A 26,482-nucleotide genomic window follows, 5' to 3' on the forward strand; every position below is an offset into this window, starting at 1 on the left:
GTAGATAACTTAAGATATAGGTTTGAATACATTTAAAAATTTGAAAATATTAGACACCAGTACCAAATGGTCATATCTCTTTTCGCCCATAATCCAAACTAAACCTTATGGATTGAAAATTTTAGTCTATGAATTGAATAAAAGAAAAGCCTAATATTACATTATGTTTTGAATTAGTTTTGGTGAGTATTCGTACATACAAATCAAATCGAATCATATATAATAAATAACAAATTATGTGCCCGTGTAACTCATAACAATATGGAGTAGGGCTCACAAAAAAAATCAGAGAGAGAACAAGATAGCCACAAGCTGGGATTGGTGTGCTTGATAGCTCAGATGAGAAGAAAGAACGAGATATAGAGAATGTTGCTTGAATTACAATTCAGCTTCAGCACACTTTTTCTTCTGCTATGGTCTCCAACAAAGGTTTCTTTGACCTGCTGCATACGGACAACCTGTGCATAGACAAGTCTTCATCAATGTCATCCAAGTTCAACTGTGGCTGTGATACCATTTCCAAATTAGGTTCTGGAGTAGGAAGAATCTTGTTGACTTTTGCAGAGACTCTTTTGGCCGTGATTAGCAAGGAACCCATGTCAGATGCTGTGACAGCAGAGTTAAGCTTCTTCATTGGAATCATCACATAAACATTACCATGCTCAAGCTCTTCATCAGCATGGAGGGCACAAAACCTTGTTCCAATCCGTAGCGACCGAGTGTTTACCACAAAGAAACTTGGCATCTCAACCATAAGCTCAGCTGCTTTTACGGCTTCTTCAAACTTGCATATCTCTCCACTTGGGAATATGACCTTTATGCTTCTACACTGCTTGTTTCCTCCTGCTGATAGACTGCAAGAAATGTAGTTCCCCATCCGCGTATATAGATTAATGAACTTTCTTGCGCAGAAGTAAATTATATGCTTAAATGTTGACGAAATTTGGAAACAAGTATTTTTTGAAGCTTTTCAATGCAAGGGAAGGGGGTTTGGATTGGATATATATGTGAGCAAAGCAAGTCAAACAAGAAATTTTAGATTGAAAGATTCAAGGGTGGCCAATGCAGAGTATTATGCATATATACGCATAGGGTTGGCATTGACAATGTGATAGAGTCCGTGTTTTAGGAGCAATTTAGAAATTAAAAATAAATGCCAGTAAGATCGCTGGGAAGATTCTTTCCCATTTTCTACTTAGAAGCATACAAGCTAATGTTTGTTTATTCTGTATCAAATGTACGCGTCAAACCCAAACTGCAATGTTTCAAAGACAGAGCTATTTAATATATAGTGCACCAGCGATTAATTATTCTGCTTACAGGTTGTTGTTGGTACTCATGGTTCTAAAAAACGTCCGCGGTTGTGTTAAGATATTTGCGATTTTGGTTGGTATGTGTTATTATATTGATTGCGGTCGTCACAATGTCAATTAACCACAATTTGTTCTTTAAAATAAAATGGTGATAATTATATCGGTATCGGTTAGGCATGGCAAAAAAATCGGACATGACCGAGCCGTCCGCCATGAATTTAACTGAGAAAAGTCGATTTATTTGGAGGTGGGGGCGGGGCCGGAGGAAACCCCGAATCTGAAAATGAAAAATACTAAAAGCAAGTTTTTAAATTTAAAAAACTAAAAATAAAAATAGTTTACGGTTCGATTCTTTAATAAATAGTTCGGTTTGTGAAAAAATTTCTAATGGTTCGACATGATCTGAAATTTCAAAAAAGTATACCAAATCAATAATTTTGATTCGATTCGGAGTTCTGGCATCAAGTGGTTCCATCCCCCTCCCGATCGAAGTTGCGGAGATCGAATCGTGGCATCAAATGGTTCCATCCCCCTCTCGATCGAAGTTGCGGGGGATCGAATCGTGGCATCAAGTGGTTCCATCCCCCTCCCGATCGAAGTTGCGGGGGATCGAATCGTGGCATCAAGTGGTTCCATCCCCCTCCCGATAAGTTGCGGGGGATCGAATCGTGGTTCTCCCTACCAAGTCCAGCGCCAATCACCACTGGACCAACTAACTATTGGTATACCATCAACAATTTTACTTAAAATGATCAAATACCTAATTTAATTATTAGTTTTATTATTATAAAAAAATATTAAAAAACAAATTAAGCAGGTGGGGGGGGGCAAGGGTGGGGCCGGACGGAGAAATTCATTCTTTGTTAAGGACGGAGGTAGAATCAATAAATTATTACTTTCGATTGAGTTTGGGGGCGAAAATGGGAGGGGGACAGGCTTGCCTGGTATAGAAAAACGGGGGCAGGATTGAGTGTACATTTATAATCTCTATTCACTCGTTAGACACTCACTCACAAGACTTATTTTATGTGATTAATCTAATAAATATAATAAATATGTGTATGTGTAAGAGTAGGTGACATTATCCTTATTATTTACTATTGTCTTCAACTGAAAATAAAGAAGGAAGTTCAATTAGAATGCATGTGAACTCACGGAACACTGCTGAGTGCTGATTAAATTGGCTTTGCGTGAAATTATTACCTAAGGATACGGTGACGGTGAAGGTGTCGGTTAGCTTGTTTATGCAAGGAGTGGCAGGCTGGCAGCTCATCATATTTAAGGAATATTTCCAACTTAGCAATACATTCTATTCTACAATAAAGAATGATTGGAAGCTAGCTAGCTTGCTATAATCTTATTGCAAATTGTAATATCTTCCACGTCTGTCCTATACTATTTTGCCTTCGTTAAGAATCGATTGATTACATTTCATTGTACACTTCTCTTTACTCCCAAAAATAATTAAATTGGTAGATATGCAAGTTTAGAATATATTTCTCATCTCTATTGGGGTCTATCGTAGATGCAATCAACTTTACACTCAGTCGAAACACACTAGAATTGAAAGAGGGAAAAGATCTACCCACAAGTTGAGAAATGTACACACATAAAGATAAAGTAAACAAAACTAGTCAAAATAGAAGATAACAAGTCGAATATGGGGTGTCACGTGTATCAAAATTGAGGAAACACTCACGCTGTCACGCACTACTTACATAAATAGCTGAATATGAGGTGTTATCGGTAACAAATTATAAACAACTTTTTTTTTTTAAATTTATTAAATAATTATTATATCTGATTTTTATATAGACCAATTACGTAAATTATTCAATAAATCAAAAAGTAAAATTTATTTATAATTTGTTACAGAGAAAGCAGTTTCTTCTATACATACCACAACTTAAATTATTTGACACAACCAGTCAATCAATCAAATTATATTGTGCACTTAATCTACTTTATTTACTTTATTTTTATACACTTTATACTTGGTACTTAACACTCTTTGGAGTAGTAAAAAATAAGATGAAGGATGTCTTTGACATTACAAAAATAGGCCAAATATTTGATTATCTTAAAATAAGAAAATTCAGCTATTTCAAGGTCACAAGATTCCCTCCTTCCAAGGAAATCAAAGAAAAGAGGTATTGAAAGTGGTAATTCTTAAAACCGACTAAGTGTATTGTCTTTTGGAGTCATTGAGAAAGATATCAAGGTAATGGGAGAGATGATGGACTTTGATAGTGATCGTTTCCCAATCATGAATATTGGCATGATGTATTTCTCAGAACCCACAAGGTTTAAGATGAATAGGGAAGATAAGAAAAGGGTGAAGCAAGTTTGACATCTTAAAGTTCGGTCAGTCTAATCCCAACATGGAAACATGCAAATGAATGGAAAGTTAGTATGTGATGGGTTGAACACTACATTGTCAATGACATCATGGAGTTGATAGCACAAATTATGGTGAAACCTCATGGCAAGTACCCGAAAGGTAGTTGGTAATGAATGATAAGGTCAAGTCTATAGAACCTGAAAACTATATAGTTTCACAAGATGTAGATCTTTGAGAAACGATAGAAGATGGACACACAATACCTCTAAAGGCAACTAGAGTTCCTTTGACTAGAAAGAAAACAGGTGTGAAGAAGAAAAAGGATTTTAATCTAAATCACAAAGCTTAGAGTTATATGTTGAATGTTATTACATTCAAGGAGTTTGATAAGATTCATGACGATGAAACTATAACAGGTTTTTACGACTCCTGTGTGTTAATTACATTAATGATAGAATCATGTTAAAATTAAATGAGAATAATTTCCCTTGTTTTTTTTAGAGTTTCCTGCGCATTGGGCGAGAAAACATGCAGTTTTTATAATTTCTAAATTTACATAATCGCTAACTAATATTCCACTTTTTCTCCACCACAATTATTTAGTTTAAAAGTCTCTTATTAGCAAGTCAAAATAAATATGTAGAAAATGAAAACAGAAAATGTTTTAGTAGAGTAAATGAAATTTAAAACTTAATAAAAATGCAATAGACTAAGCTCATAATTTTGTAGAGATACAAACATGTTTAACCCTCAGTATTATAATAGTCCCTCCCCTCTTCATTTTCCTCATACTAACTTGATACCACATCGAGCAAAGGTAAACACGGCACACGGTTCTGTCTCGTTTTAAAGAGAAGCTGATATATCAATTTATTTGCAGTTTTGTAAAATCAATATCGATAATCTCTTTTACGGATGCAGATCAGGAGAAGCGCCAGAGTATGCTGGTACACTAACAGAAACCATTGAAGTTTTACAACATGGGCCAAAATTTTCAATAGAAACTTGTACATCAGTTTCCAGGATCTATAAATAGAGCATGTGTCTTCAAATAGTAATAGTTCAAGAACAGAAGCCTCTCAAAACAAACCTTATCTCTGAGAAGTTTCCTCCATTATTGTACTAATTCACCTTAAATTAGGCTGCCTGAGCAACAGACTCAGATGCATCTGTTTCTTGCCTGAAAATTGGATGTCCGTAAAATAGTTAAAATCAATTAAAAAAAATCGACTACATTTTCTGATATGAAGAACATAATGATAATTTGATCCACAGTTTTATTTGTCGGTTCTCAATACTTTCGAAGGATTTAGGGTTTAGACTTAAACTGACAAAGCCACATTGCTAGAGACACCTAAAGTTAATCTCCTAGCCGTGCTCAAAGAAAATGTTTATATGGGAGGGAGTAAGAGAATTGGAGAGTAGGATGTAAATAGAGTGGAATTATTGGACTGAATAGTGGGGGACGATTTTCATCTCAATAGGGGGTGCTCATAAATAATTGTTTATCATTTTTATTTTCTTTCTTCTACAACTCCATCCATTGTCAGTCATTACTGTTTCATTCATCTTGTAAGGAAGATTCATCTTTTGAGTTCATCAATATAACATTTTGATCAGAGCATTAAAATATAGACCAAGTTCAATGACAGTATGGTAATGTATAACAAGACTCCAAAACCAAGGTAGGAAAAGATAAGTATCCAAAAAGGTACAGTTCTCACCTTGCAATTCCTTCCCCAACTTCCATTCTGAGAAAGCTTACTACCCTCACGGATGAACCCACCTCCTTCGATAGATTATCCAGCACCACCTGCAAAGAGACATGAAAGATACTAGGTAAAGAATTAACAAATAAACAAACCGGCTCCTTAGACGGATACTCCACAATCGACACAGAATTCTATACATATATTATAAAGAGCACATTTTGGATGCGTGTCTCTTGTGGAGTGAGAGGAGTAAATCTTGACTACATTACTATACATAGATGGTCAAGATAAAATTTCCAAACAGTGACAGGATTTAAAAAGTTCTATGAGCACTTAGAAAAGACACGTGACTTTATGTTAAATATTAATCATGCATACATATGCATTATGCATGCATACGTATCTACAAACATTATAATATACATAGATAAATGTACATAATGCTACCTCGGAGTGATGGTTTTGAAATCACGAAAAATGTGTTTGCTGGCATTGCACACAATAAATCACCTTCGTTCACTGGTCATTGACCATATAAGGCATCTTAATAACTCTTAGAATTTGAATTGCTTTGAAGTTTCGAGGCTACTCGCTGCCCACAGATCTATGTTGCATATTTGAGTGGTAGAAACTAGAAACTTCTTAGATTCCCAGAAGCAAACATTGGTTGAATGGATGGAAACTGGTATGAATTGCTATAATACCAAATAGGTGAATACTTCTTAGGACACTTGTTAAAGAATCAAATTTAGTGATAATGTATTAGAAGTTGTATAGTCAATTCTTTAGAAGTCTTATAGTCAACACAAAACTACTTTTTTTTGGATTCCTTTCTTAACATGTGCCCTTAGAAGCAATGCAGTCAAACACAAGAGCTTGAGTAGGATCGGCCGGAAGGTGAAAGATCGTAAAACTGGGATTGTAGCACGGCACGTAAGATCCTAACGGAAGGAAAAATTACACACACACACACACAAATGCTTGCAAATCATAATATATAGACAAAATAACACAAATCACAACATTCAACTAATTTAATTAATAATTCTTAACCATCGTTCCATAACTTAATAAGTTAAAAGACATCATAATAAGTATTCAAAAGACATAATAATCATCTTCGAAAGACTAAGCTCAAAAGACATATCATAGGGGCAGGATGGAATAAGAGGTCTAGTACTACTGGTCTCTCAATTCTTATTTCTTACATAAAAGATGAAGGAGAAATTATAATCTTTAGATATCCCGAATAAGGTATTTTATCCATAAATCATTGAAAGGAAGTAGGACATCTGAATGATGTAACGGAAAAAAATAGCCTATGGCATTTCAAAGTAAGAAACAAACTCATATTCCCCAAGTTCACCATCTATTTCACTTTTTTTTAATTGAGAATATCACGGTCGATACCTTACGTTTCACTAGTTGCCTAACACTTGATCAAGGGGACTGTTTTATGCCCGCTCAATCTACAAAACTCAAAAGGATTATAAATACCAAAGAAAACAGATCGTAATACTGATAGTTTACATTAGTCCAGAACTCCAGATACTTCTCACCAGCTTCATTCAGATGATTAGGAGACTCAAATAAGATTCATTACACTTGAGTAGAAATACATGGATTGCAACCTTTGACACATGGTTCTTAGAGCACCAGCAAGCCACCTTTGGTCCAGAACAAGATCCACGGTTTAAAGATCATGTACTAAAAAATCACGTTAGATCTCATTTGGATTTAATTGAGATTTGGATTTAATTGAGCTATTAAAATCTAATTGTGAAGTTGGAATGGTGTTGGCTGCATGACTCAAATTCTAAAGATCATTTACTAAAAAATCACGTTAGATCTCCATTTGGATTTAATTAAGCTTTTAAAATCTAATTGTGAAGTTGGAATGGGATCGGCTGCATGAATCAAATTCTGTCATAATGTCTTATTCAAGATCATGCTTCTATCCAATTGGTTAATCTTAATATCTTTCTTTATAGTTTATCTTATAACTTTTCTAGATATTCCTCTACCTCTAATTAATTGAATCATCTTCATCGAATCTACTCTCCTTACAACAGAATCTACAGGTATTCACTCTACATGTTCAAACTACCTAAGCCTATTTTCCACCATCCTTTCTACTATAAGTGTTACCCCAACGCTCTCTCTAATATTATCATTTCTAATCTCATATCATCTACTCTTAGATCTCTGATACACTTACTTTATCCTCGTGTTGATTCTTAACCGCCCAACATTTTGTCCCGTACAACTTCACAGGTCTTACCGTTGTTCCATAAAACTTTCCTTCAAATTGAGTGGTACTTTTGTGTCCCATAAACTCTAAAGACCCTCTCCTCCATTACAGCCACTAAGCTTGAATTTGATGGTTTACATCCCCTTCTATTTCTCCATTGTTTTGTATTACGATTTACGAATCCAAGATATTTAAACCGCGTAACTTGTGAGATGATATGGTCTCCAACTTTCACCTCTAAGTTAGAAACGCTTTCCTTTTGATGTACTTATACTCCATATATTTGTCTTACTTCTGCTTAGACGAAAGCATTGTGTTTCTAAGACTTGTCTCCAAGTTTTCAACTTCATTTAAATCCTCTTACGACTCTCCAAGTATGACTATATCATTTGCAAAAAGCATACATCAGGGTACTAACTCTTGGATGTTCCATGAGTACATCCAACATTAAAGTAAAAAGATAGGGGCTTAGGGTTGAGCCCTGGTGCAATCCTATTGTAATGGGAAAATCGCCCATTTCTCCACCCTTTGTCCGCACACTAGTCGATACTCCTTCATACTATCTTGGATAGCTTGAATATAGGCAATCCTAACTCCTTTCTTCTCTAGGGTTTTCCATAAAATCTCTCTAGACACTATCATACGCCTTCTCCAAATCAATGAAAATTAAGAGCAAGTCTTGTTGGTCCGTTATGCTCCATCACACGTCGTAGTAGATAGATTGCTTCCATGATTGACCTCCCAGACATAAAAACAAATTGCTTCTCGATAGCTGGATTCTCTTTTCTTAATATCCTTTCAATTCTCTTTCTCATAACTTCATGGTATAATTTATAAGTTTGATTCCCCTATAATTTGTATAATTTTGTATATCCCCCTTGTTCTTATAGTTTGGAATTAAAGTACTTCTTCATTCATCTGACAATTGTTTTGACCTCATAATTTTGTTAGAGAATTTGGTGAGTCACTCAATACCTCTATCTCCGAGAATTTCTCACACTTTAATAGGTATGTTGTCTGACCCGACCGCCTTATTGTATTCATCATTTTCAACGCCTTAATAGGTATGTTGTCTAGTCCAACCACCTTATTATTTCTCATCATTTTCAATGCTTTTTTTCTTCTTATTTTTTAATATGACGGTAGTAATTATAGTTTCGATCCGCTTATCTAATGTCAAGCTTGTTAGAGTTCGGTGAGATATCATATCATTTATTAAATAAACTGTAGAAATACGTCTTCCACCTATCTTTTATATCCTTCTCCTGAACCAAGACTTTGCCTTCGTCATCTTTAACACACTTCACTTGATCCAAATCTCTTGTCTTTCTTTCTCTTCCTTTAGCAAGCTTATACATAGATTTTTCTCTCTTCTTGGTTCCTAAAGATTGGTATAATCCCTCAATTTTAGGTTCTTGCTTCACTCGCCGTCTTTTTGATATCTTTCTTAACCTTCTTATATTTTTTATAAGATTTGGCATTTTTACACCTAGACCATTCTTTAAAACAGTCAATGTTTTACTTTAACTTTACTCTTAACACTTTCATTCTACTACCACGATTCTTTACTCTTAGGTCTAAAACCTTTATATTCTCTCAACGTCTCTGTAGTTAGTTACTTTTCTAATATCTTGGATCATCTTGTTCCACATATTATTTGCACTTCCTTGTGGCTGTCTTAACCCTCCCTCCAAGATCTTGTGTTGGAAACTCTATAGTTTTTCACCCTTCAAATATCACCACTTGATCCGTGGAGCTCTCACGTGACTTCTTTTCTTAGCTCTCCTCTAACTCTTACATTCATAACTAATACACTATGTTGAGTAGTCAAACTCTCTTCCAATATAACTTTACAGTCCAAACAAATTTTTTTATCTGACTTCCTAATAAAAAAACTATCTAAGAACATGTCACACCAAGGAATCATGTCATGAAATGTTTTCCCTTTCTAAGAATAAAGGCAGAGTGTCAAATGAAATTAAAAAGTAAAAGGGACAGACTCTGAACCAATCCAAGCATTGATAGAATAATCAAATTTGATTTAGAGAATAAGAGAAACCTCACATACCTTCACTTTCATAGTATCATTCATAACAAACTTTTGATCCATAAGCACAACATCCTCAAAGTACTTGCGCAGACGACCTTCAACCATTTTATCTATGGTCGTCTGAGATTTACCAGAAGCTTCTGCCTGAAATATAAAAACCAAAACAGAGTCTTGAACAATAAGTTTTTGTTAATTTTTCTACAATGCGGTAAAGAAATGGCACTTCAGCACAAGAACTAGAAAAATCACAAAATATAATATAAGATTAACATTTAGCAGATTACATTTTCTGAAGTGATTTTTTTTATTCTCAATTTTTAAGTGCTATTAAAAAGTGGTTTATCAAAAAAGTTGAATTAGTCAAAACTAGGACAATCCTAAATCCACACGCAAGATTCTAGAGACACTAATGATAGCTCTCATTCATGAAGACATATTCACATGTGGGCAAGAAGGTTGTCATTCTTGTGAATGGCCATAGAGTTTAGAGAGGTTGGTCCAAATGCCAGATTTGCCAAACTGAACAAAACCTTTCTGGTCAAAGCATATTGGCATCCAACTAAACTACAAGCTATCTTAACCCCAAAAACCCTACAAGACACACACATTGGAAGAAACTTGGGGCAGGCAGTTACAGGGAGGAAAATTGCATGTATGCAAGCATTGAAATTTTCACATCAGAAACCTGAATTAGAAGAACAAAACTATTGAGACGGTAACTGATGAGGAATCAGTTATTCTAAATTTTTCAAATTACATTAAACTGAAACAAATGATGAAACTTCAAATAATTCTTAAAGATTGTAGCTATGGAAGCTTAAGCACGTGACCGTAAGTCCATCACAATTATGATTCATATAATAGCATTAGCATGAATATATATCATTTATTCATAAGCTCAAAAAAAATTATAGAATAACAATACCTGAGATTTAAGAATTTCACGCTCATTTTCTAATGCATCCAAAGAGACAAGTTCCTTTGTTAAGAATAATGGCTTTGACGCCACTACATGCATAGCCAACTCTGATCCAACACGTTGAAGTGCATCTGCATGTGTTTTATCACCATCAACTTCAAGAGATAAGATTCCAGCGATGCGACCCAAACCTAATCAAATAGGAGGATGTCAGGATCTACAATTGAGTCATGTTTTTAGGTGCTGCGTAGAATTTGGTACTTAGCACAAGATGTCGTAAGAGAAAATAATAACAAATATGTGCGTATGGTATACAGTGATGACAATTGATAATTGATTTTGAATGAACTGAGTTTGTAAAAAATTATTTTGATTAAAATAACTAAATAAGTTGAATGTAAAATAACTTGTGTTTCACGTAAATGTGACTTGAACAATAACATTTTGGGGTAAAAAGTTCTAAATCATGGAATCGGATTGCACTCTGTGTCGCTAAAATCAAATTCTACTGTCCAGTCATGAATCAATGGTAAGGATGATTTAGTACTTAATTTTTTAAACTGTAACATGAACTAACCAATTTCAAATAGATCGCTGAGATCTATTTCTACCGTATGGATCCTGGTACTTAAATCATAACTTTAGGTTAGAATTCATTTGAAGGCAAAATCTATTCTATTGTAAACACTGAAATATGTAAAAATCAATTTTGTGTGTCTAGAATCATTTTTGCCTGACTTCTGACAAAAGTAAAGCCAAACTACACAATCATCACATTAGCTTTGTGTGTGAGCCCATGTGGAAATGCGAGATTGAGAAATGAATTATTAGTGGAATGAGTGAGTTACCAGGTTGGGGACTGGTATGAAGATATGTAGATACAAGACCATTAGATGGTGCAGGCATCACAAAACCTCTCCTGAGTTTTACATTCTCTCCCATCATGGCAGCTACTTCTGTAATAGCATTTTGAACTGTAGTTTCGCCATTGACCTTTGGATGTTGAAGATTCAATCTTATATCCTGGTTAAAGAGGAAGTTAACGATTGATTCTGTTAAGATTCTTGACAGAATCTATAAAAATTATAGAAGAGAGAAAATATAAAAATGCAATAAACTTTATATCAATCAAAATGAGAGTTTCATTCATTAAAGTGATACAATGATACTTATATAGATTAAGAGTACAACTAACTCTCATCTATGGTAACCAAATTGTAACTAACTCTCATCTATTGGAACCAATTTGTAACTAACTTGCAACTAATTTGTAACTGCAGAAAGAAAAAAGAGGTTACCTGGAAAGATTGAGGTCCAAAGTGAAAGGGAGAAGAATTATTATCGAGCAACAAGGCTTGGTTAGCGAGAGACAGTGCCAAATGTTGAAAAATGTCATTTCTAGCGACGAAGTCAGTTTCGCAGTTGAGTTCAATGAGTGCGGTTTTGTGGTGGTTTTGAGCTAGAGCGAGCAAACCTTCGGAAGCAGTTCGAGATGATTTTTTGGAAGCGAGAACAATTCCCCGCTTCCTGAGTTCCTTCTGAGCGGCGTCGATGTCCCAATTGGAATCCACGAGAGCTGCTTTCACGTCTTTAATAGGAGCGCTGGTTCTTTCTCTCAGTTGCTTTATCAGATTCATTTCATTTGAGGCTGAAAATGAGGAGTAATTGGCGGCGGTGAAGAGCTTCATGTAAGCACGTCTGCCGGCTCCGCTTAAACCCATGGCTTCGCTCGAGATCGGAAAGAGCCAAAGAGGGTTAGGTACCCTGAAACTATTGTGTTTTTGAAGAAAACAGTTTCGAAAACAAATTAAATATTAATGATATTATTATAATTAAAAAAACTATAAAAAGTAAACCTACGTAATTTTTTTATTTAAATAATAATTACTATTATTTTAAGAAAGAGAAAATAGGGGATACACTGACAGTGTATAATAGTTTTACACTATCAATCAATCACAACCATGTATCTAATTAAAATACTTTTTTATTTTAAAATATTATTTTGTTATATAAGCTTATTTTTTATTTATCATAAAAATAAAAATATTCATAATTTTATTAATATAATAACACAAAATTTTAAATATATCTTTTATTAATATTAAAATTAGTCTTATATTGTCGAATTAGTAAAATTTTATTAATATAAAATTATTAAAATTGTATTAATATAAAATTAGTAAAATTTTATTAATATAAAATTAGTATAATAACATGTGCGATTGAGAGAAGTAAAATAATATGAAAAAAATTTCAAAAAAAAAATTTAATAATAGGAAAAAAATTCAAAAATCAATCTAATAAAACATGATTATATTTGTACACAATTAGATCATTGACAATTATTTTTTAAATTTTACGTTGTGAGTTTATAAATTTCAATTATCACTATTAAAATATCTATTTATTTGTAAGTTATCTAAAAGACTTAAATTTATGTTCTTATTTTTTTTATCTATTTATTAAATTTTCTTAAATATGAAAATAAGCATAAATGAATGTAACATAAATATAATTATAAAATATATGAAATGAAAAAAATAATTTAGGCTTATATAGATTGAATTTTAAATATATTCTATATTACATTTTATTATATTGACTAAATTAAAAAACAATAAGATATTTTTATTATTAACACATTGCGACGAAAATGATAACATTTTATAAATAAATATTATCATAAACAATTATCACTATTCTATCAAATACAAATTATAAAAAAAAAAGTTTGTATTTAAAATTACAAACAAACAACGTTCTAAAAGTTTCAGTAAATATACTATATTTTAAAATTGATGGTAGATGCTATCTCCCACCTAAATTTTCCGCTTGATCTTGCCTTCCTTGTCCAAATATAATATATTTTTTTTATTTACCATGACTGTGACCATTCCATCTGCATTATAATTTTTTCATATACTTCGTATAAAATGAACCACCATGTCATCTGCATATTTACAAAATGTGTATAAACCACTCTGCCATATGCATTCATTTAAAATGTCTATAATCAAATGTAGCATATTATAAAATATATATAAAATAGTATCACCATTGTAGTGAAGAAAAAACAACATACGGATAAAACTAAAAAAAATTGACAAATTATTCTTATTCTACTGTATGTAAAACTATTATATATAAATATAACACTTAATCAAGATTTTGATATTATATATAAATATATAAATTGGAATTGATAAAAATTATAAATTATAATTATGAATGACATACAAATTCATAATACAAATACACAAAGAAAACATAATTATAAATTCTAATTATGAATGGAATACAAATGCATAATACGAATACAGAATAAAAATATTTTTCTGCTACACACAGAATACAATCTCTTCAATCAAAGAATTCTCATATGAGATAAGAGGTTCTAAAAAAGACATATTTATAGTGAATCAACATTTTTAATTTCATTAGAATTGAAAAGTCTAAATTTTTTATCATTACCAATGACATAAAAAAAATGTAGGTTTCAATTTTTATTACAATTTATTATAGGAGTTATACATAATAATTTTATGCAATAATTATTATTTTAAATTTGTCATTATTATAATTGTATAACGTTTGATATTTATTCTTATTCTTAATTTTTTTAAATTTAGAAAATTTATTATAAGCAGTTACATATTGATTATTATTATTCTTAATGTTTATTATTGTTTAAATGGTATTCATAGTCTTCATTTCCAATATTGGGTTGATCCACATTTTCCATCTTTCTTCTTTTTCGTTTATTTTACTTTGATTGTATCCTGAATAAAATATAAAATTGATTATTTAATCCTAAAATTTAACAGATAGAAACTTTTTTAATCTTTGTATGTATGTTAAATTCCTTAGGTTAAAATTATATTAAAATGCTTTCTAAAATTATATAGATTATTTATAAAATTTTAAATACTTATAATTTATATATAAAATTTTAAATACTTATTTTTAAATGAATTCTAAAATTATATATATAATTTAAATACTTATTTTTTGAGGTTTTCCTATTATTAGTAGGATTATTCTTAAACCTTAGAATTTAAATACTTATTTTAAAAATATATTCTAAAATTAAATAGAAAATTTAAATACTGATTTTTTGAGGTTTTAATATTAATTGTTGGAGAATTCAATTCTTAATTTTTGAAATAATTATTAATTTTAAATTTCAAAATTGTACAATTATAATTATTATTATATTAATATTTATTTTAATGAAAGGTTTGTATAATTAGGATTTTTATTTAGAATTATTATCAAGTGACATGTGGCTAGTATTATCACAAATATGACATGTGGCTAGGGTTGCCATCATGACTTCTTTAGATTTATAGTAAGTATATATTCTAAAATTATATAGAAAATTTAAATACTAATTTTTTGAGGTTTTAATATTAATTGTTGGAGAACTCAATTCTTAATTTTTGAAATAATTATTAATTTTAAATTTCAAAATTGTACAATTATAATTATTATTATATTAATATTTATTTTAATGAAAGGTTTGTATAATTAGGATTTTTATTTAGAATTATTATCAAGTGACATGTGGCTAGTATTATTACAAATATGACATGTGGCTAGGGTTGTCATCATGACTTCTTTAGATTTATAGTAAGTATATATTCTAAAATTATATAGAAAATTTAAATACTGATTTTTTGAGGTTTTAATATTAATTGTTGGAGAATTCAATTCTTAATTTTTGAAATAATTATTAATTTTAAATTTCAAAATTGTACAATTATAATAATTATTATATTAATATTTATTTTAATGAAAGGTTTGTATAATTAGGATTTTTATTTAGAATTATTATCAAGTGACATGTGGCTAGTATTATTACAAAGATGACATGTGGCTAGGGTTGCCATCATGACTTCTTTAGATTTATAGTAAAGTAGATTTGTAACATTATTGAGAGTTGAGTAGAAAAAATTAGTTAGTCTACATTACAAGTACAAACAATTATGTATAAAAATGGTTAGTAGATATGAATTGAGATCCTAATGCATGTAAGTTGTTGAAAAGTGTGACACATATTTGTATAATTTGACTTTTATATTATGAAAACTTTAGTAATGGAGCTCTTCATTTCTTTTGAGAAATAGAGAGGATCTTAACTCAGTAGATATGTGGTTTAGTAGAACTGTGGAATTATTCAACTTCTAAATGTATTATTATAATTTCTTAATTAATGGGATGAAGTTATTTATTAAAGTAACTATATAAATTACGTAATTTTGATGAAATTAAAAATAATAAGAATTAATAGTAAGAAGAGGAAATTAGATAGAACTAAAATGATATTAATAATCAATATAATTATGAAAAAAATTATCGAATCAAATACCAATTACAATAAATTAATTATCCCATATCAACAACATTAGTAAAGAAAAAAATTAAAAAAGCGGAAAAAAAATTATTTAATCTAATTCATAGGTGAAAAAATGAAATGAACACATAGGTAGGAAATAAAAAAATAATAATATAATTGGAAAATATCTTCATATGCACATGGTGGCACCTGCAAAGCGCATGGTGGCGACTGCAAAGACAAAGGCAAAGAATTAAAAAAAATATATAACACAAAGGCAAAATTAAGTGAAACATGTCTAACAATTGTTTCAATATGTGAAGAAGAAATAGAGAAATGTAATTGAGAAATACTTTCATATGCAATTCTCTTATCCATGGCATTGTGGCACCTACAAAGGCAAAGACAACGGATTTAGATAAAATATAATATAAAGGCCGGCAGAGGCAACTAATTAAGAAAGAAAATAATACAAAGGCAAAGTATAAAAATTTAATTGACACATGTCTAATCATAGTGAAGAAGAAATAGAGAATAATGATAAAAATCAAGAAGGTGAAGAAGCTTAACAGTTTTGATATTAAAAAACAAATGAATTGTCCTAAATATATATTGAATGAGTTAGTGGTAGTGGTGGAGTATTTATAATAGAATATATAACTGTATTGAAAACATACTATATTTTATATACGGGTAACATTTTTGTATGGATAATTGAAAATAAGTAGAATAAAGGAGACACTTTTGCACGATAGTTAATGGGTAGATGACATTATCCTGCTCCTTGCACCTACACCCATCAAAATAATAAATTTATGAAACTACATAAGAAAAAAAACACTCACCTATTGGATTTCAACACAATCTTGCCATTTTTATCAATACATCATTGACAATGGTAAAATACAAAACAAATCTAACTATCAGAGTAAAGATGGAAGAGTAAAGGAGATGAGAGATAGAGAGAGTAAAATATAACAAATGAAAGTTATGGTGTAATTGTTTATATGTGATTTGTGGATGTAGATATGATTGTCAAATCTACTTTAATATATAAAAGTTGATTACCACTAAATTTCCCTAATTACCCTAATCAAAGTCAATTTAAGATGGTTTTACATACCCTTGAGAGCAATTACACAACTAAAAATAATTAAATTGCAGCCGCCCTAATTATTTGAAATCCTTTTATTGGAACACGCTATATTCCATCATCACACGCTCTAGTTTCCCAAGCATTGGAAAATACACTGTTTTTACTCTGAAAAGACATTTGAAACATATCAAACGTTTCTCATTCTTCTTCTCCTATTCATCCCCTATATTAAATCATCTCCACTTCTTCTCAAAGTTATTTCCGTCCTTCCCTCTTCCACTGTCATCTGCAAAACCGATTCAATTTTGTTTCCCATTCTTATTTTTTTCTTAAATCGTGACTGATCCATTAAAAAGCATCATCATTCAGCACGAGAACCGTAAATTCATCCTTTATCAAAACCATGGCAAACTCTTTCCAATTTCTTCATTTAATTTTGACTCCTTTAATATTTCTTATTAAAACCCACAACATAATCCCCAACTATTCAAACCTTCTGAAACCCTAATCTTTCATCTTCTCCTCCCAAATGAACAATGCTTTCGAAACCTCCAAAGGTAATTTCTTTTATGTTTTTTTGCTTTTCATCGATCTGATTTTACTTTCTATTTTTTTGAATTGATAAGTCTTTTTAATATATTTTTATTAAAAAAATATTTTTAACGAATTAATGAGAGAAAAATGGATTTATTTACTGTTTTGTTTAGACTTAAATATAAGGAAAATGAAGTCTTTATGCTGAGAAATCTGGAGGAATTTGATTTTTGTTAAATGTTGACAGAAAAATCAGTGTTGTACTCAATTGTTGATAATTTTAGAAATTAAGGTGTTTGATTTTGGAAGTATACTTTATTCCCATTAAATTTAAAATTGTTGATTTCACCGATAGATATCTGGATTCCTTGAATATTTTGTTTGGTAAGTTGGTGATTGATGTTGTTACCGTGAGAATTTTGTTCTCTTTTTTCACACATATTTACTTTTCTTTATTTGTTTGTTTGATTTCGTTGTTGAGTTGAGTTTACTCAAGTCTTTGTGAACTGAGTTTTGATCCAGTAATATATTTGATATCACCACAAAATATTCCACTTCTCTATTATTTTTTCTACTATTAAACTTTATAATTACTATAAGTTTTTAAAAAATTATGTGTATGTGTTGATTGATTATATCAATTTATTTGTGGTACCAGATGTTTTGCAGTATCAAAATTTTGAATAATACAGTCACACTATGTTGTTGGTTATTGTTTTTTATCAAAACTTTTTGGTTAAATGATAAATTACAACGATAATGGTTTTGTTCAAATTTTTAGTTTATAAGGCAATATTTTGTTTTATGCATTTACATGGAAATTAATTTTGTTGTTAATTTGCACTTTAAAGTACGAACCTAAATGTGATCCAAATGTTGTTTTAGATGCTCTCAATATTTTGTTGTTTGATGAGGTATTATAAATTTGTTTTTGTTATATCATGTTATGATGTTGTTTGATTACATATTATCTACAATTATGTGTCAATTTGTTGATATAATTTTTCATTTTGTAGGGTTTGTTCTTCTGATAACCTGAGTTATGATGGTGAAGATATGACTGAATGGTTTTGAAAGGGTGAGAAGCAAAGGTAGAATTTTGAGAAGAGAGACTTTGGCCTTATACTTATGAAGTATTGCATTCTATATCCAATACCAGAGTAAATATATTTAAAATGCATCTTTTTTTATACAATTGATTAGTTTCTTACTATTCAATTTGTCTTTAGGTAGTTTTCACTATTATTTATTTTCTTCTTATTTTGTTTTGAAGGGTATAATTGGTCTATGAAAAGATATAGCATTTGTTATTATCTAATGAAAAGTTGTATTTTGTTGATTATAGATAATTATTCTCATTTTTAACTATTATTTTTTACTTTTTTGTTTTGTTGCAATAATTATAATACCTTTTTACTGATTGAGAATGAATTCAAAAATGATTTGAGGAAGAGACTATTATTTTGACTTTTTAATGAAATTGCATGATTTCCTATACTTCGATTGTATGAATATATATATATATATATATATATATATATATATATATATATATATATATATATATATATATATATATGGGGACGTATCAAATGAGAACTTTGACTATAATGAGAACTGAGAACTTTTAATAATAACCATTAGATTTGAATTAATGGCTCAGATTTATCTCATATGTTAAATACATATTACATAAATATCTTGTTCACTTAAGCATTAATTAAATATTTTAAAATATGAGGTAAATCTGAGCCTTTAATTCAAATCCAATGGTTATTATTAAAAGTTCTCAATTTTCATTATAGCCAATGATTATTATTGAAATATATATATATATATATATATATATATATATATATATATATATATATATATATATATATATATATATATATATATATATATATATATATATATATATATATATATATATATATATATATATATATATATATATATATATATATATATAAAAGATTCAATTCAGTATAATTAAGATATCATTTTGCAATAAAAACGTTAATTTTAAAAAACGTTAAATTTAATATATTGTTTTGCAATAATTAATGTGATATATCTTTCAATAATATATTATTTCATGATCTCTCCTTCAATAATTAATTTAACTTTTAATATATATTTTGTTGACTTAAAAAATAATTTATTGATATTTATAAAAACAAAATAATATTTATAAGAAAGGGAAATCTTAATTGAATGACAATAATAATCTTATTTTTTTATAAAATATAATTAGTTATACAAAAAATATTACAAATTTTTGTTTTTGATAAAAAAATACGGGACGATAAAAATTTGGCAAGATAGTTTTGGTACTATAAAAATTGATTCATTCAATTAGTTATGATTTTTCTTATAAAATATTTATTTAAACTAATGTGATAAACAAATTATATCTAATATTATGATATAATATAAGAAAAAAAAACTTAACTCATTATAATTAGAATTTATATGATTCATTTTAATTTCAAATTAATAGATAAAAAATATTTAATTATATTTATTTATTTCAAATAATAATACTCTTGGTTAGATGGCATATCGTAACTAATAATTAGATCATAATTTATTGGAAAGAGAAAAAATAAATGGCTAAAAAAATGGGGAATATATTTGTTTCAAAATTTAAATTTTTTATATCAAGTTATTTTTCAGCAATCATTCAGTAAAAAAATCAAATGTTCAACCATATTTATAAATCATAAATTATAATAAACCATAATAAATCATAATTAATAATTAATATTGTGAAATAATGTAATTATTGCAACATTATTTTTTTTTAATTCAAATTGATTTGATTGAATCTTTTGAATATTTTAATTTTTCTTTAACCATCATCCATTACAGTTTCAAATGATAACGAATAAAATAGGTAGTATAAATTAGACATGCATACCGTATAAGCTCCCAATATATATATATATATATAAACTAATTATAATAAGAGGGGACAAAGATGATAAAAAAAATGGGAAGCTCTCGTGGAAGGGGTAGACCGCCGAAGAAGGTGACTCAATCGACGGGAACGAAACATGGAGATGGCTCAACTACGCCGGTAACAACCTCGCCGGTGACTGCAGCAATACCAGAAGAACATGGGACGGTGATTACTGAATCGAATCTTGATAAGCAAGTGACGGATAGTGACGGAAAAGGGAAAAGCAAAGATGAACCTAGGGTGGAAGAACAGATGAAGACGAAACCTATTGGGGATCAGAACAAGCTTTGGGTTGATGTTATCAGTGGCAATAGGCAAACAACAAATGGAAAGCAACTTCAATTTGTTGCTCCAAAGATAAAGGAGGGAATTTTTGAAGTTGAAATTGAAGAAAAAGATGTGGAAGCGGAAATTAGGTTTTGGGAGAACTCGTTGATCATGTATGTGATTGGTACCAATTTGAGCATGAATGCGATGAAGAATTACATGAGTCGTATGTGGAACTTTGTTGCGCTGCCTGACATGTTCTACAATGATGAAGGCTATTTCATACTCAAATTCAAGAATGGTGATGATAGAGATAAAGTTCTGATGAAAGGTCCATACACATTTCAGAACAAACCAGTGATTCTTTTGGAATGGAGGCATGATTTTACCATGGCAAAGGATATGCTCAGATCGATCCCAATTTGGATTAAACTACCAGGTCTTCCTCTACCTATGTGGGGTGCTCAAAGTTTAGGGAAGATTGGAAGTGTTGTGGGAATACCTGATCGGCCACCAATTTCATCTTGTTTCTATGTTCTAATCAATGGAAAAACATTTCATCCGGTGGTATTTTAAGTCATTTTAGTCTGGTTATTATTAGTTTTTGCTTAGTTTTATGTTTGAGTTTGTTGTGTGATCTTTGCTAGTTTTTATTGTTTTTCCTCTTGCTTTTGATCTTGTACTGGTAGTGTTTAAGTATTACAGGAACAGGGCATATTTCAAGTCAAGGAAAGGTGATTTTTGGCAAGCCAGAGGTCTGACACGGCCACCCGTGTCACGTGACACGGCCGTGTCACACTGGCTGAAGGGAGACATTGAAAAAGCTTGGAAGAAACAAGTCAGGGGTCTGACACGGCCACCCGTGTCCCATGACACGGCCGTGTCAGACATGTGCGCTAAAAAATTCTGATTTTTAACTTATGTACTCGGTCACTCAAGGAAGGGCAGGATAGACTTTTTGGATTAGAATATTTGCTGTGAGGTATTTAGTCACTGTTTGGAAGAGAGAAAAGCACTTTTTGACGGTCGGAGAACGTGAAAATAGAGATTGAGAGCATTAGGGCTTGGAGCGAAGAAATCTTCAAGAGCATCCGCGATTGAAGATCAATTCCGATTCAACCAATTGTAATGTCTTCATCTTTAATCATTGTTATCTTGATAATTGCCATGAGTAACTAAACTCTAAACTTGTTAGGATTGATGTCCCTGAATCATGTGATGTAATGACTATAATTTACCGTTAATTTGCGGATTATCTTTATGAAATTCAGTTTATGATTAAAAGTGCTTATTGCTTCTTTATATTGGAAAATATATGTGATGATATACGGTTAAGGTTTTGTTGGAAAACTACCTTAACGCTTTTTTAATCATAACGTTATAACTATGAATCACTTAGGAATAAGGATTAATGTGTAGCGACCTAATTATCCGGGCTATGTTCTTTTTAGAATCTTGAGGTAAAACTATCTTGTTAAGGAATTGAAAGAGGGTTTTAATCTCAAGAAGTTTTCACTAAGGAATTAGGGAAAATCAATGTTTGGTGTCGGTATTGATAATTTCTAAAGTTAATCTGTTAAGTGGTGATTATTTCATTGCAGAGCGATTCATACATCAGTCCTGACTTGTGTCCCCATATTTTCATTGAATCAAACTATTTTAACTCTTTCGTTTTGCATAAGTTGTTATTTAAATTAAACATAAAAACCAAATACCCCGATGACTTTTTATTCAATTGCACAGTTCTGAAACATATAATTCCTACGCAGTCCGCGAGTTCGATACTTGGGAATTTACTCTCTTATTACTACATCGGTAAACAAATAGTACACTTGCTATTTTACCGGTCAATACCCTTGTTCACGGATGAGTGCCCAGCAGAGAAACTTCGTGTGAGTTATGCTAGGCTTCTGGTGGAGGTGGATGTCACGCAGAAATTGTGTGAAGAAATTCCCATCAGAGACCATGAAGGGAGAGTAAGAAAACAGAAGGTTGAATATGAATGGAGGCCTCAGTATTGTGAAAGATGCCAAAAAATAGGCCATGTATGCTCCACTGATAAGAAACCTCCTATCAAAGTATGGCAAGCTAAGACAACAAAGGTAGATGAGGTGAATGAAGTTAGTGACTCTGTGATTGGTGATAAGGGATTAGAGAAGGAAGATAGCACTCAGGAGGAGAAAGAGATAATGGATAAAGGTACATGGACAGAGATTAGGCGGAGGAAAGAAGATGGGAAGAAAGTCACATGTGATAACTCAGGTACAACACTCCATTGTTCTAATTTCTTTGAGTCTTTAGGTGTTTTGAATGACCCCAGAGACATACCCTTGGGGGTGACATGATTGTGTCCTGGAACGTTAGGGGGCTGAACAAAGGGATCAGGAATCGAGAGATTAGCTCCCGTCTCTCTAATCTGAGTCCTGAGATTGCTATATTAGTTGAAACTAGAGTAAAACAAGATAAAGCTGAGAATATTAGGAAGAAGATAGGAGGCCAATGGAATTACCTTGATAACTATAATAAGCATGCTAATGGTAGGGTGTGGATTATGTGGGATAATAATAAGGTTGACATCAAGAGTATCTGTAGTTTTGAGCAGATGATACACTGTGGAGTTTATGACAAAAATGATAACTTCCAACACTAGCTTACTGCCATTTATGCTGATAATAAACTGGAAAGAAGAAGGAATTTGTGGAAGGATATAGAGAAGATCAACAGCACTCAGCAAGGTCCTTGGTGCCTCATGGGTGACTATAATAATGTTCTTCATACTGATGATAGAATTGGAGGGAAAGAGGTCCATGAAGGTGAGTTTTGTGACTTGGCTAATATGATGACTAAATGTGGTTTAGTTGATCTGGATAAGATAGGAGATAAGTACACCTGGAGTAACAAGCATGTAAGTGGAACCATTTACTCTTGCATTGATAGGGCCTTAGCTAATAAGGAGTGGTTTCATCAAAGGATGCAGTGGGAATTGCATGTGCTGGAGCCCAATATTTCTGACCATGCTATGTTGTGTCTCAGGAACAGGCAGCAGGATAGCAAGCCTAAGAGGCTTTTTAAGTTTCTTAACAAGGTGACTGATGTGCCTGAGTACAGAGAGCATGTGGAGAGGAACTGGAATAGGAGAGGGAGGAATGATTCTCATGTCAAGTTGTGGGATAAATTGTTAAGGCTGCAGCCTATAATAAAGAAGTTAAGCAAGCCTTTCAGAGGCATCAACATGCAGATTGAGAGAGCCAGGAGAGAGCTGGAAGATGTGCAGAAGAGCATTGTGCAAGATAGAGGGAATAAGGATCTGACTAAGGAGGAGAAGGATAAAACTGATAAACTGATGGAGCTTCTTGCCATAGAAGAATAAATCGTGAGGCAAAGAGCTAAGGTTAGCTGGATAAGGTTAGGAGATGAGAATAATGCATATTTCCATGCAACCTTAAAGAGTAAACAAAGTAATATGAGGATACATAGCCTTTGCACTGAGGATGGGAGAATACTTACTACTCAAACTGACATCACTGAGGAAGTAATTCAGTTCTATAAAAAGCTGATGGGAACTGCTCATGCAAATCTTGATGCTGTTGACATTCCAGTTTTGAGAAAGGGTAAGCAACTTGCTCATAATTGTAGAATTGACCTGAGTAAAGATGTTACTAATGATGAGATTGTTAAAGCCTTAAATAGTATCAGTGATCTCAAAGCCCCTGGGGTGGATGGATATAATTCTAAATTTTTTAAGGCTTCTTGGAGTATAGTGAAAGAAGATGTTATCAAGGCTGTGAGAGAGTTTTTTGACAAAGGGGAGTTGGATAGTAAATGGAATCAGACACTCATTTCCTTGATTCCAAAAAATGCTGCAGCAAAATCCATCAAAGAATATAGATCTATAGCTTGTTGCACAACTGTGTACAAGATTATAGCCAAAGTCATGGCTAGAAGACTGAGTGCTATCCTGCCCAATATCATCAGTAGGAACCAGGCTGGGTTTGTTCCAGGTCAAGACATACATGATCACATTTTATTAGCTTATGAATTGGTGAAGGGATATGGTAGAAAGGGAGGAATGCCTAGATGTATGCTACAGATGGATATTCAAAAAGCTTATGATTCTGTTGACTGGGGAGCCCTGAATGGCTGAAATGGATTTACCTAGGAGATTTATCAACTGGATCATGTTGGCTGTCACCACTGTGAGCTATCAATTCAATATAAATGGGACCTTATCTAGAAGAGTCCAAGCTAAGAAGGGATTAAGACAGGGAGATCCCATTTCTCCCCTCTTATTTGTTATTGTGATGGAATATCTTCATAGGATGCTTGATGATCTGAAACAAGATGCTGACTTCAGGTATCATAGCAAATGCAAAAATATAGGTCTGATTGATTTGAGTTTTGCAGATGACCTATTGCTTTTCTCTAGGGGTGATGTGAATTCTGTTCAGAGTCTTATGAAGAAATTTCAGAAGTTCTCTAGGGCAACAGGGCTGGTTGTTAACCCTGCTAAATGTAAGTTGTTTTGCAGTGGTTTAGACAACATTCATGAGAAGGAATTGGTAGATATCACTGGTTTTTGTACTGGTACTTTGCCTGTTAAATGTCTGGGGATTCCTCTGGAGAGCAAGAGATTATCTGCTAGAAATTGTACCCATCTGGCTGAGAAGATTGGTAGAAGAATAAATCACTGGTCTGCACATATGTTGAGTTATGCTGGGAGGATTCAATTGATTAGAAGTGTTCTCTTTAGCACTGCAAATTACTGGCTTCAATGCTTGCCTCTTCCTAAAGGTGTCATTCAGAGGGTAGATAGCATGTGCAGAAATTTCTTGTGGTCTGGAAAAGGAGAATATTCTAGAAAAGCCCCTGTTGCTTGGAGTAAAATTTGTGAGCCCAAAAACCTTGGAGGGCTGAATGTCATTGATTTGAGTAGATGGAGCAAGGCTTGCATGAGTAAGCTTCTGTGGGATTTATGCAGAGAAAGAGATAGTTTGTGGTTTAGGTGGGTTCATACCTACTACATAAAAGGAGCAAATGTTATGGAGGTGCAGCTGAAGCCTAGTTGCTCGTGGATGCTAAAAGCTATACTCAACCAAAGAGAAGAAGTGAGTCAAATGGCTGTTTGGAACAAGATGTTGACTGAGAATAAATTCTGCAAGAGGAAGATATACAAACAGCTACTCAGCAATATGCAAGATGTGCCTTGGAAAAAATTGTTCTTTGACAATGAGGCAAGGCCTAGAGCAGGATTCACTTTGTGGATGGCTTGCCTAGATCGACTTGCAACCAAAGCTAGGCTCATGAAATTTGGCATTTTAGACAATGATCGATGCAGTATGTGTTCTGATAGGGAAGATTTGAATCATCTTTTCTTTGTGTGTAACAGGACCAGGAGTGTATGGCAAGAGATTCTGTTATGGCTCCATGAAGATCATGTTCCAGGCAATTGGGAATGTGAGATGAAGTGGATGGTGGATCGATGTAAACACAAAGGCTGGAAAACGACCTTGCTGAAAACAGCATTTGCAGAGACTTTTCATGCTTATTGGTTGTATAGAAATAGCTTGATTTTTAAGAGTGATGATATATATAGGAATACTCATAGAAATATCTCTAAAGATATCATAGATAAAATAGTACAAAGAGTATGGAATAAACCTAAGCTTAGAGGGAAACTTGTTCCTTTCCTTCTTTGA

At 31.8% G+C, this 26,482-nt stretch overlaps 4 protein-coding genes across 4 annotated transcripts; 2 read left to right on the forward strand and 2 right to left on the reverse strand.

The window, feature by feature from the left end:
* Window positions 1-391: 391 nt before the first annotated feature.
* LOC131650424 (uncharacterized) lies at window positions 392-877 on the reverse strand. Its single transcript, XM_058920135.1, has one exon. It carries the CDS (start codon window positions 875-877, stop codon window positions 392-394), a length of 486 nt encoding a protein of 161 aa, XP_058776118.1.
* A 3,640-nt stretch (window positions 878-4,517) lies between these two features.
* Window positions 4,518-12,361, reverse strand: LOC131652674 (elongation factor Ts, mitochondrial). The gene is made up of 6 exons (XM_058922612.1): window positions 11,885-12,361; window positions 11,435-11,609; window positions 10,593-10,777; window positions 9,686-9,811; window positions 5,379-5,467; window positions 4,518-4,834 (listed from the first exon to the last, which is right to left on the reverse strand). The coding sequence occupies exons 1-6, from the start codon at window positions 12,305-12,307 to the stop codon at window positions 4,792-4,794; spliced, it is 1,041 nt and encodes a 346-aa protein (XP_058778595.1). The 5' UTR covers window positions 12,308-12,361; the 3' UTR covers window positions 4,518-4,791.
* Window positions 12,362-20,549: 8,188 nt separating this feature from the next.
* On the forward strand, window positions 20,550-24,156 carry LOC131650425 (uncharacterized). The gene is made up of 5 exons (XM_058920136.1): window positions 20,550-21,353; window positions 21,476-21,541; window positions 22,658-23,048; window positions 23,228-23,355; window positions 23,437-24,156. The coding sequence occupies exons 1-5, from the start codon at window positions 20,550-20,552 to the stop codon at window positions 24,154-24,156; spliced, it is 2,109 nt and encodes a 702-aa protein (XP_058776119.1).
* A 775-nt stretch (window positions 24,157-24,931) lies between these two features.
* Window positions 24,932-26,482, forward strand: LOC131650426 (uncharacterized). Its single transcript, XM_058920137.1, has one exon. The coding sequence runs from the start codon at window positions 24,932-24,934 to the stop codon at window positions 26,480-26,482; it is 1,551 nt and encodes a 516-aa protein (XP_058776120.1).

Source organism: Vicia villosa, linkage group LG2 (assembly GCF_029867415.1).
Source record: "Vicia villosa cultivar HV-30 ecotype Madison, WI linkage group LG2, Vvil1.0, whole genome shotgun sequence".
Classification (NCBI taxonomy): Eukaryota; Viridiplantae; Streptophyta; class Magnoliopsida; order Fabales; family Fabaceae; genus Vicia; species Vicia villosa.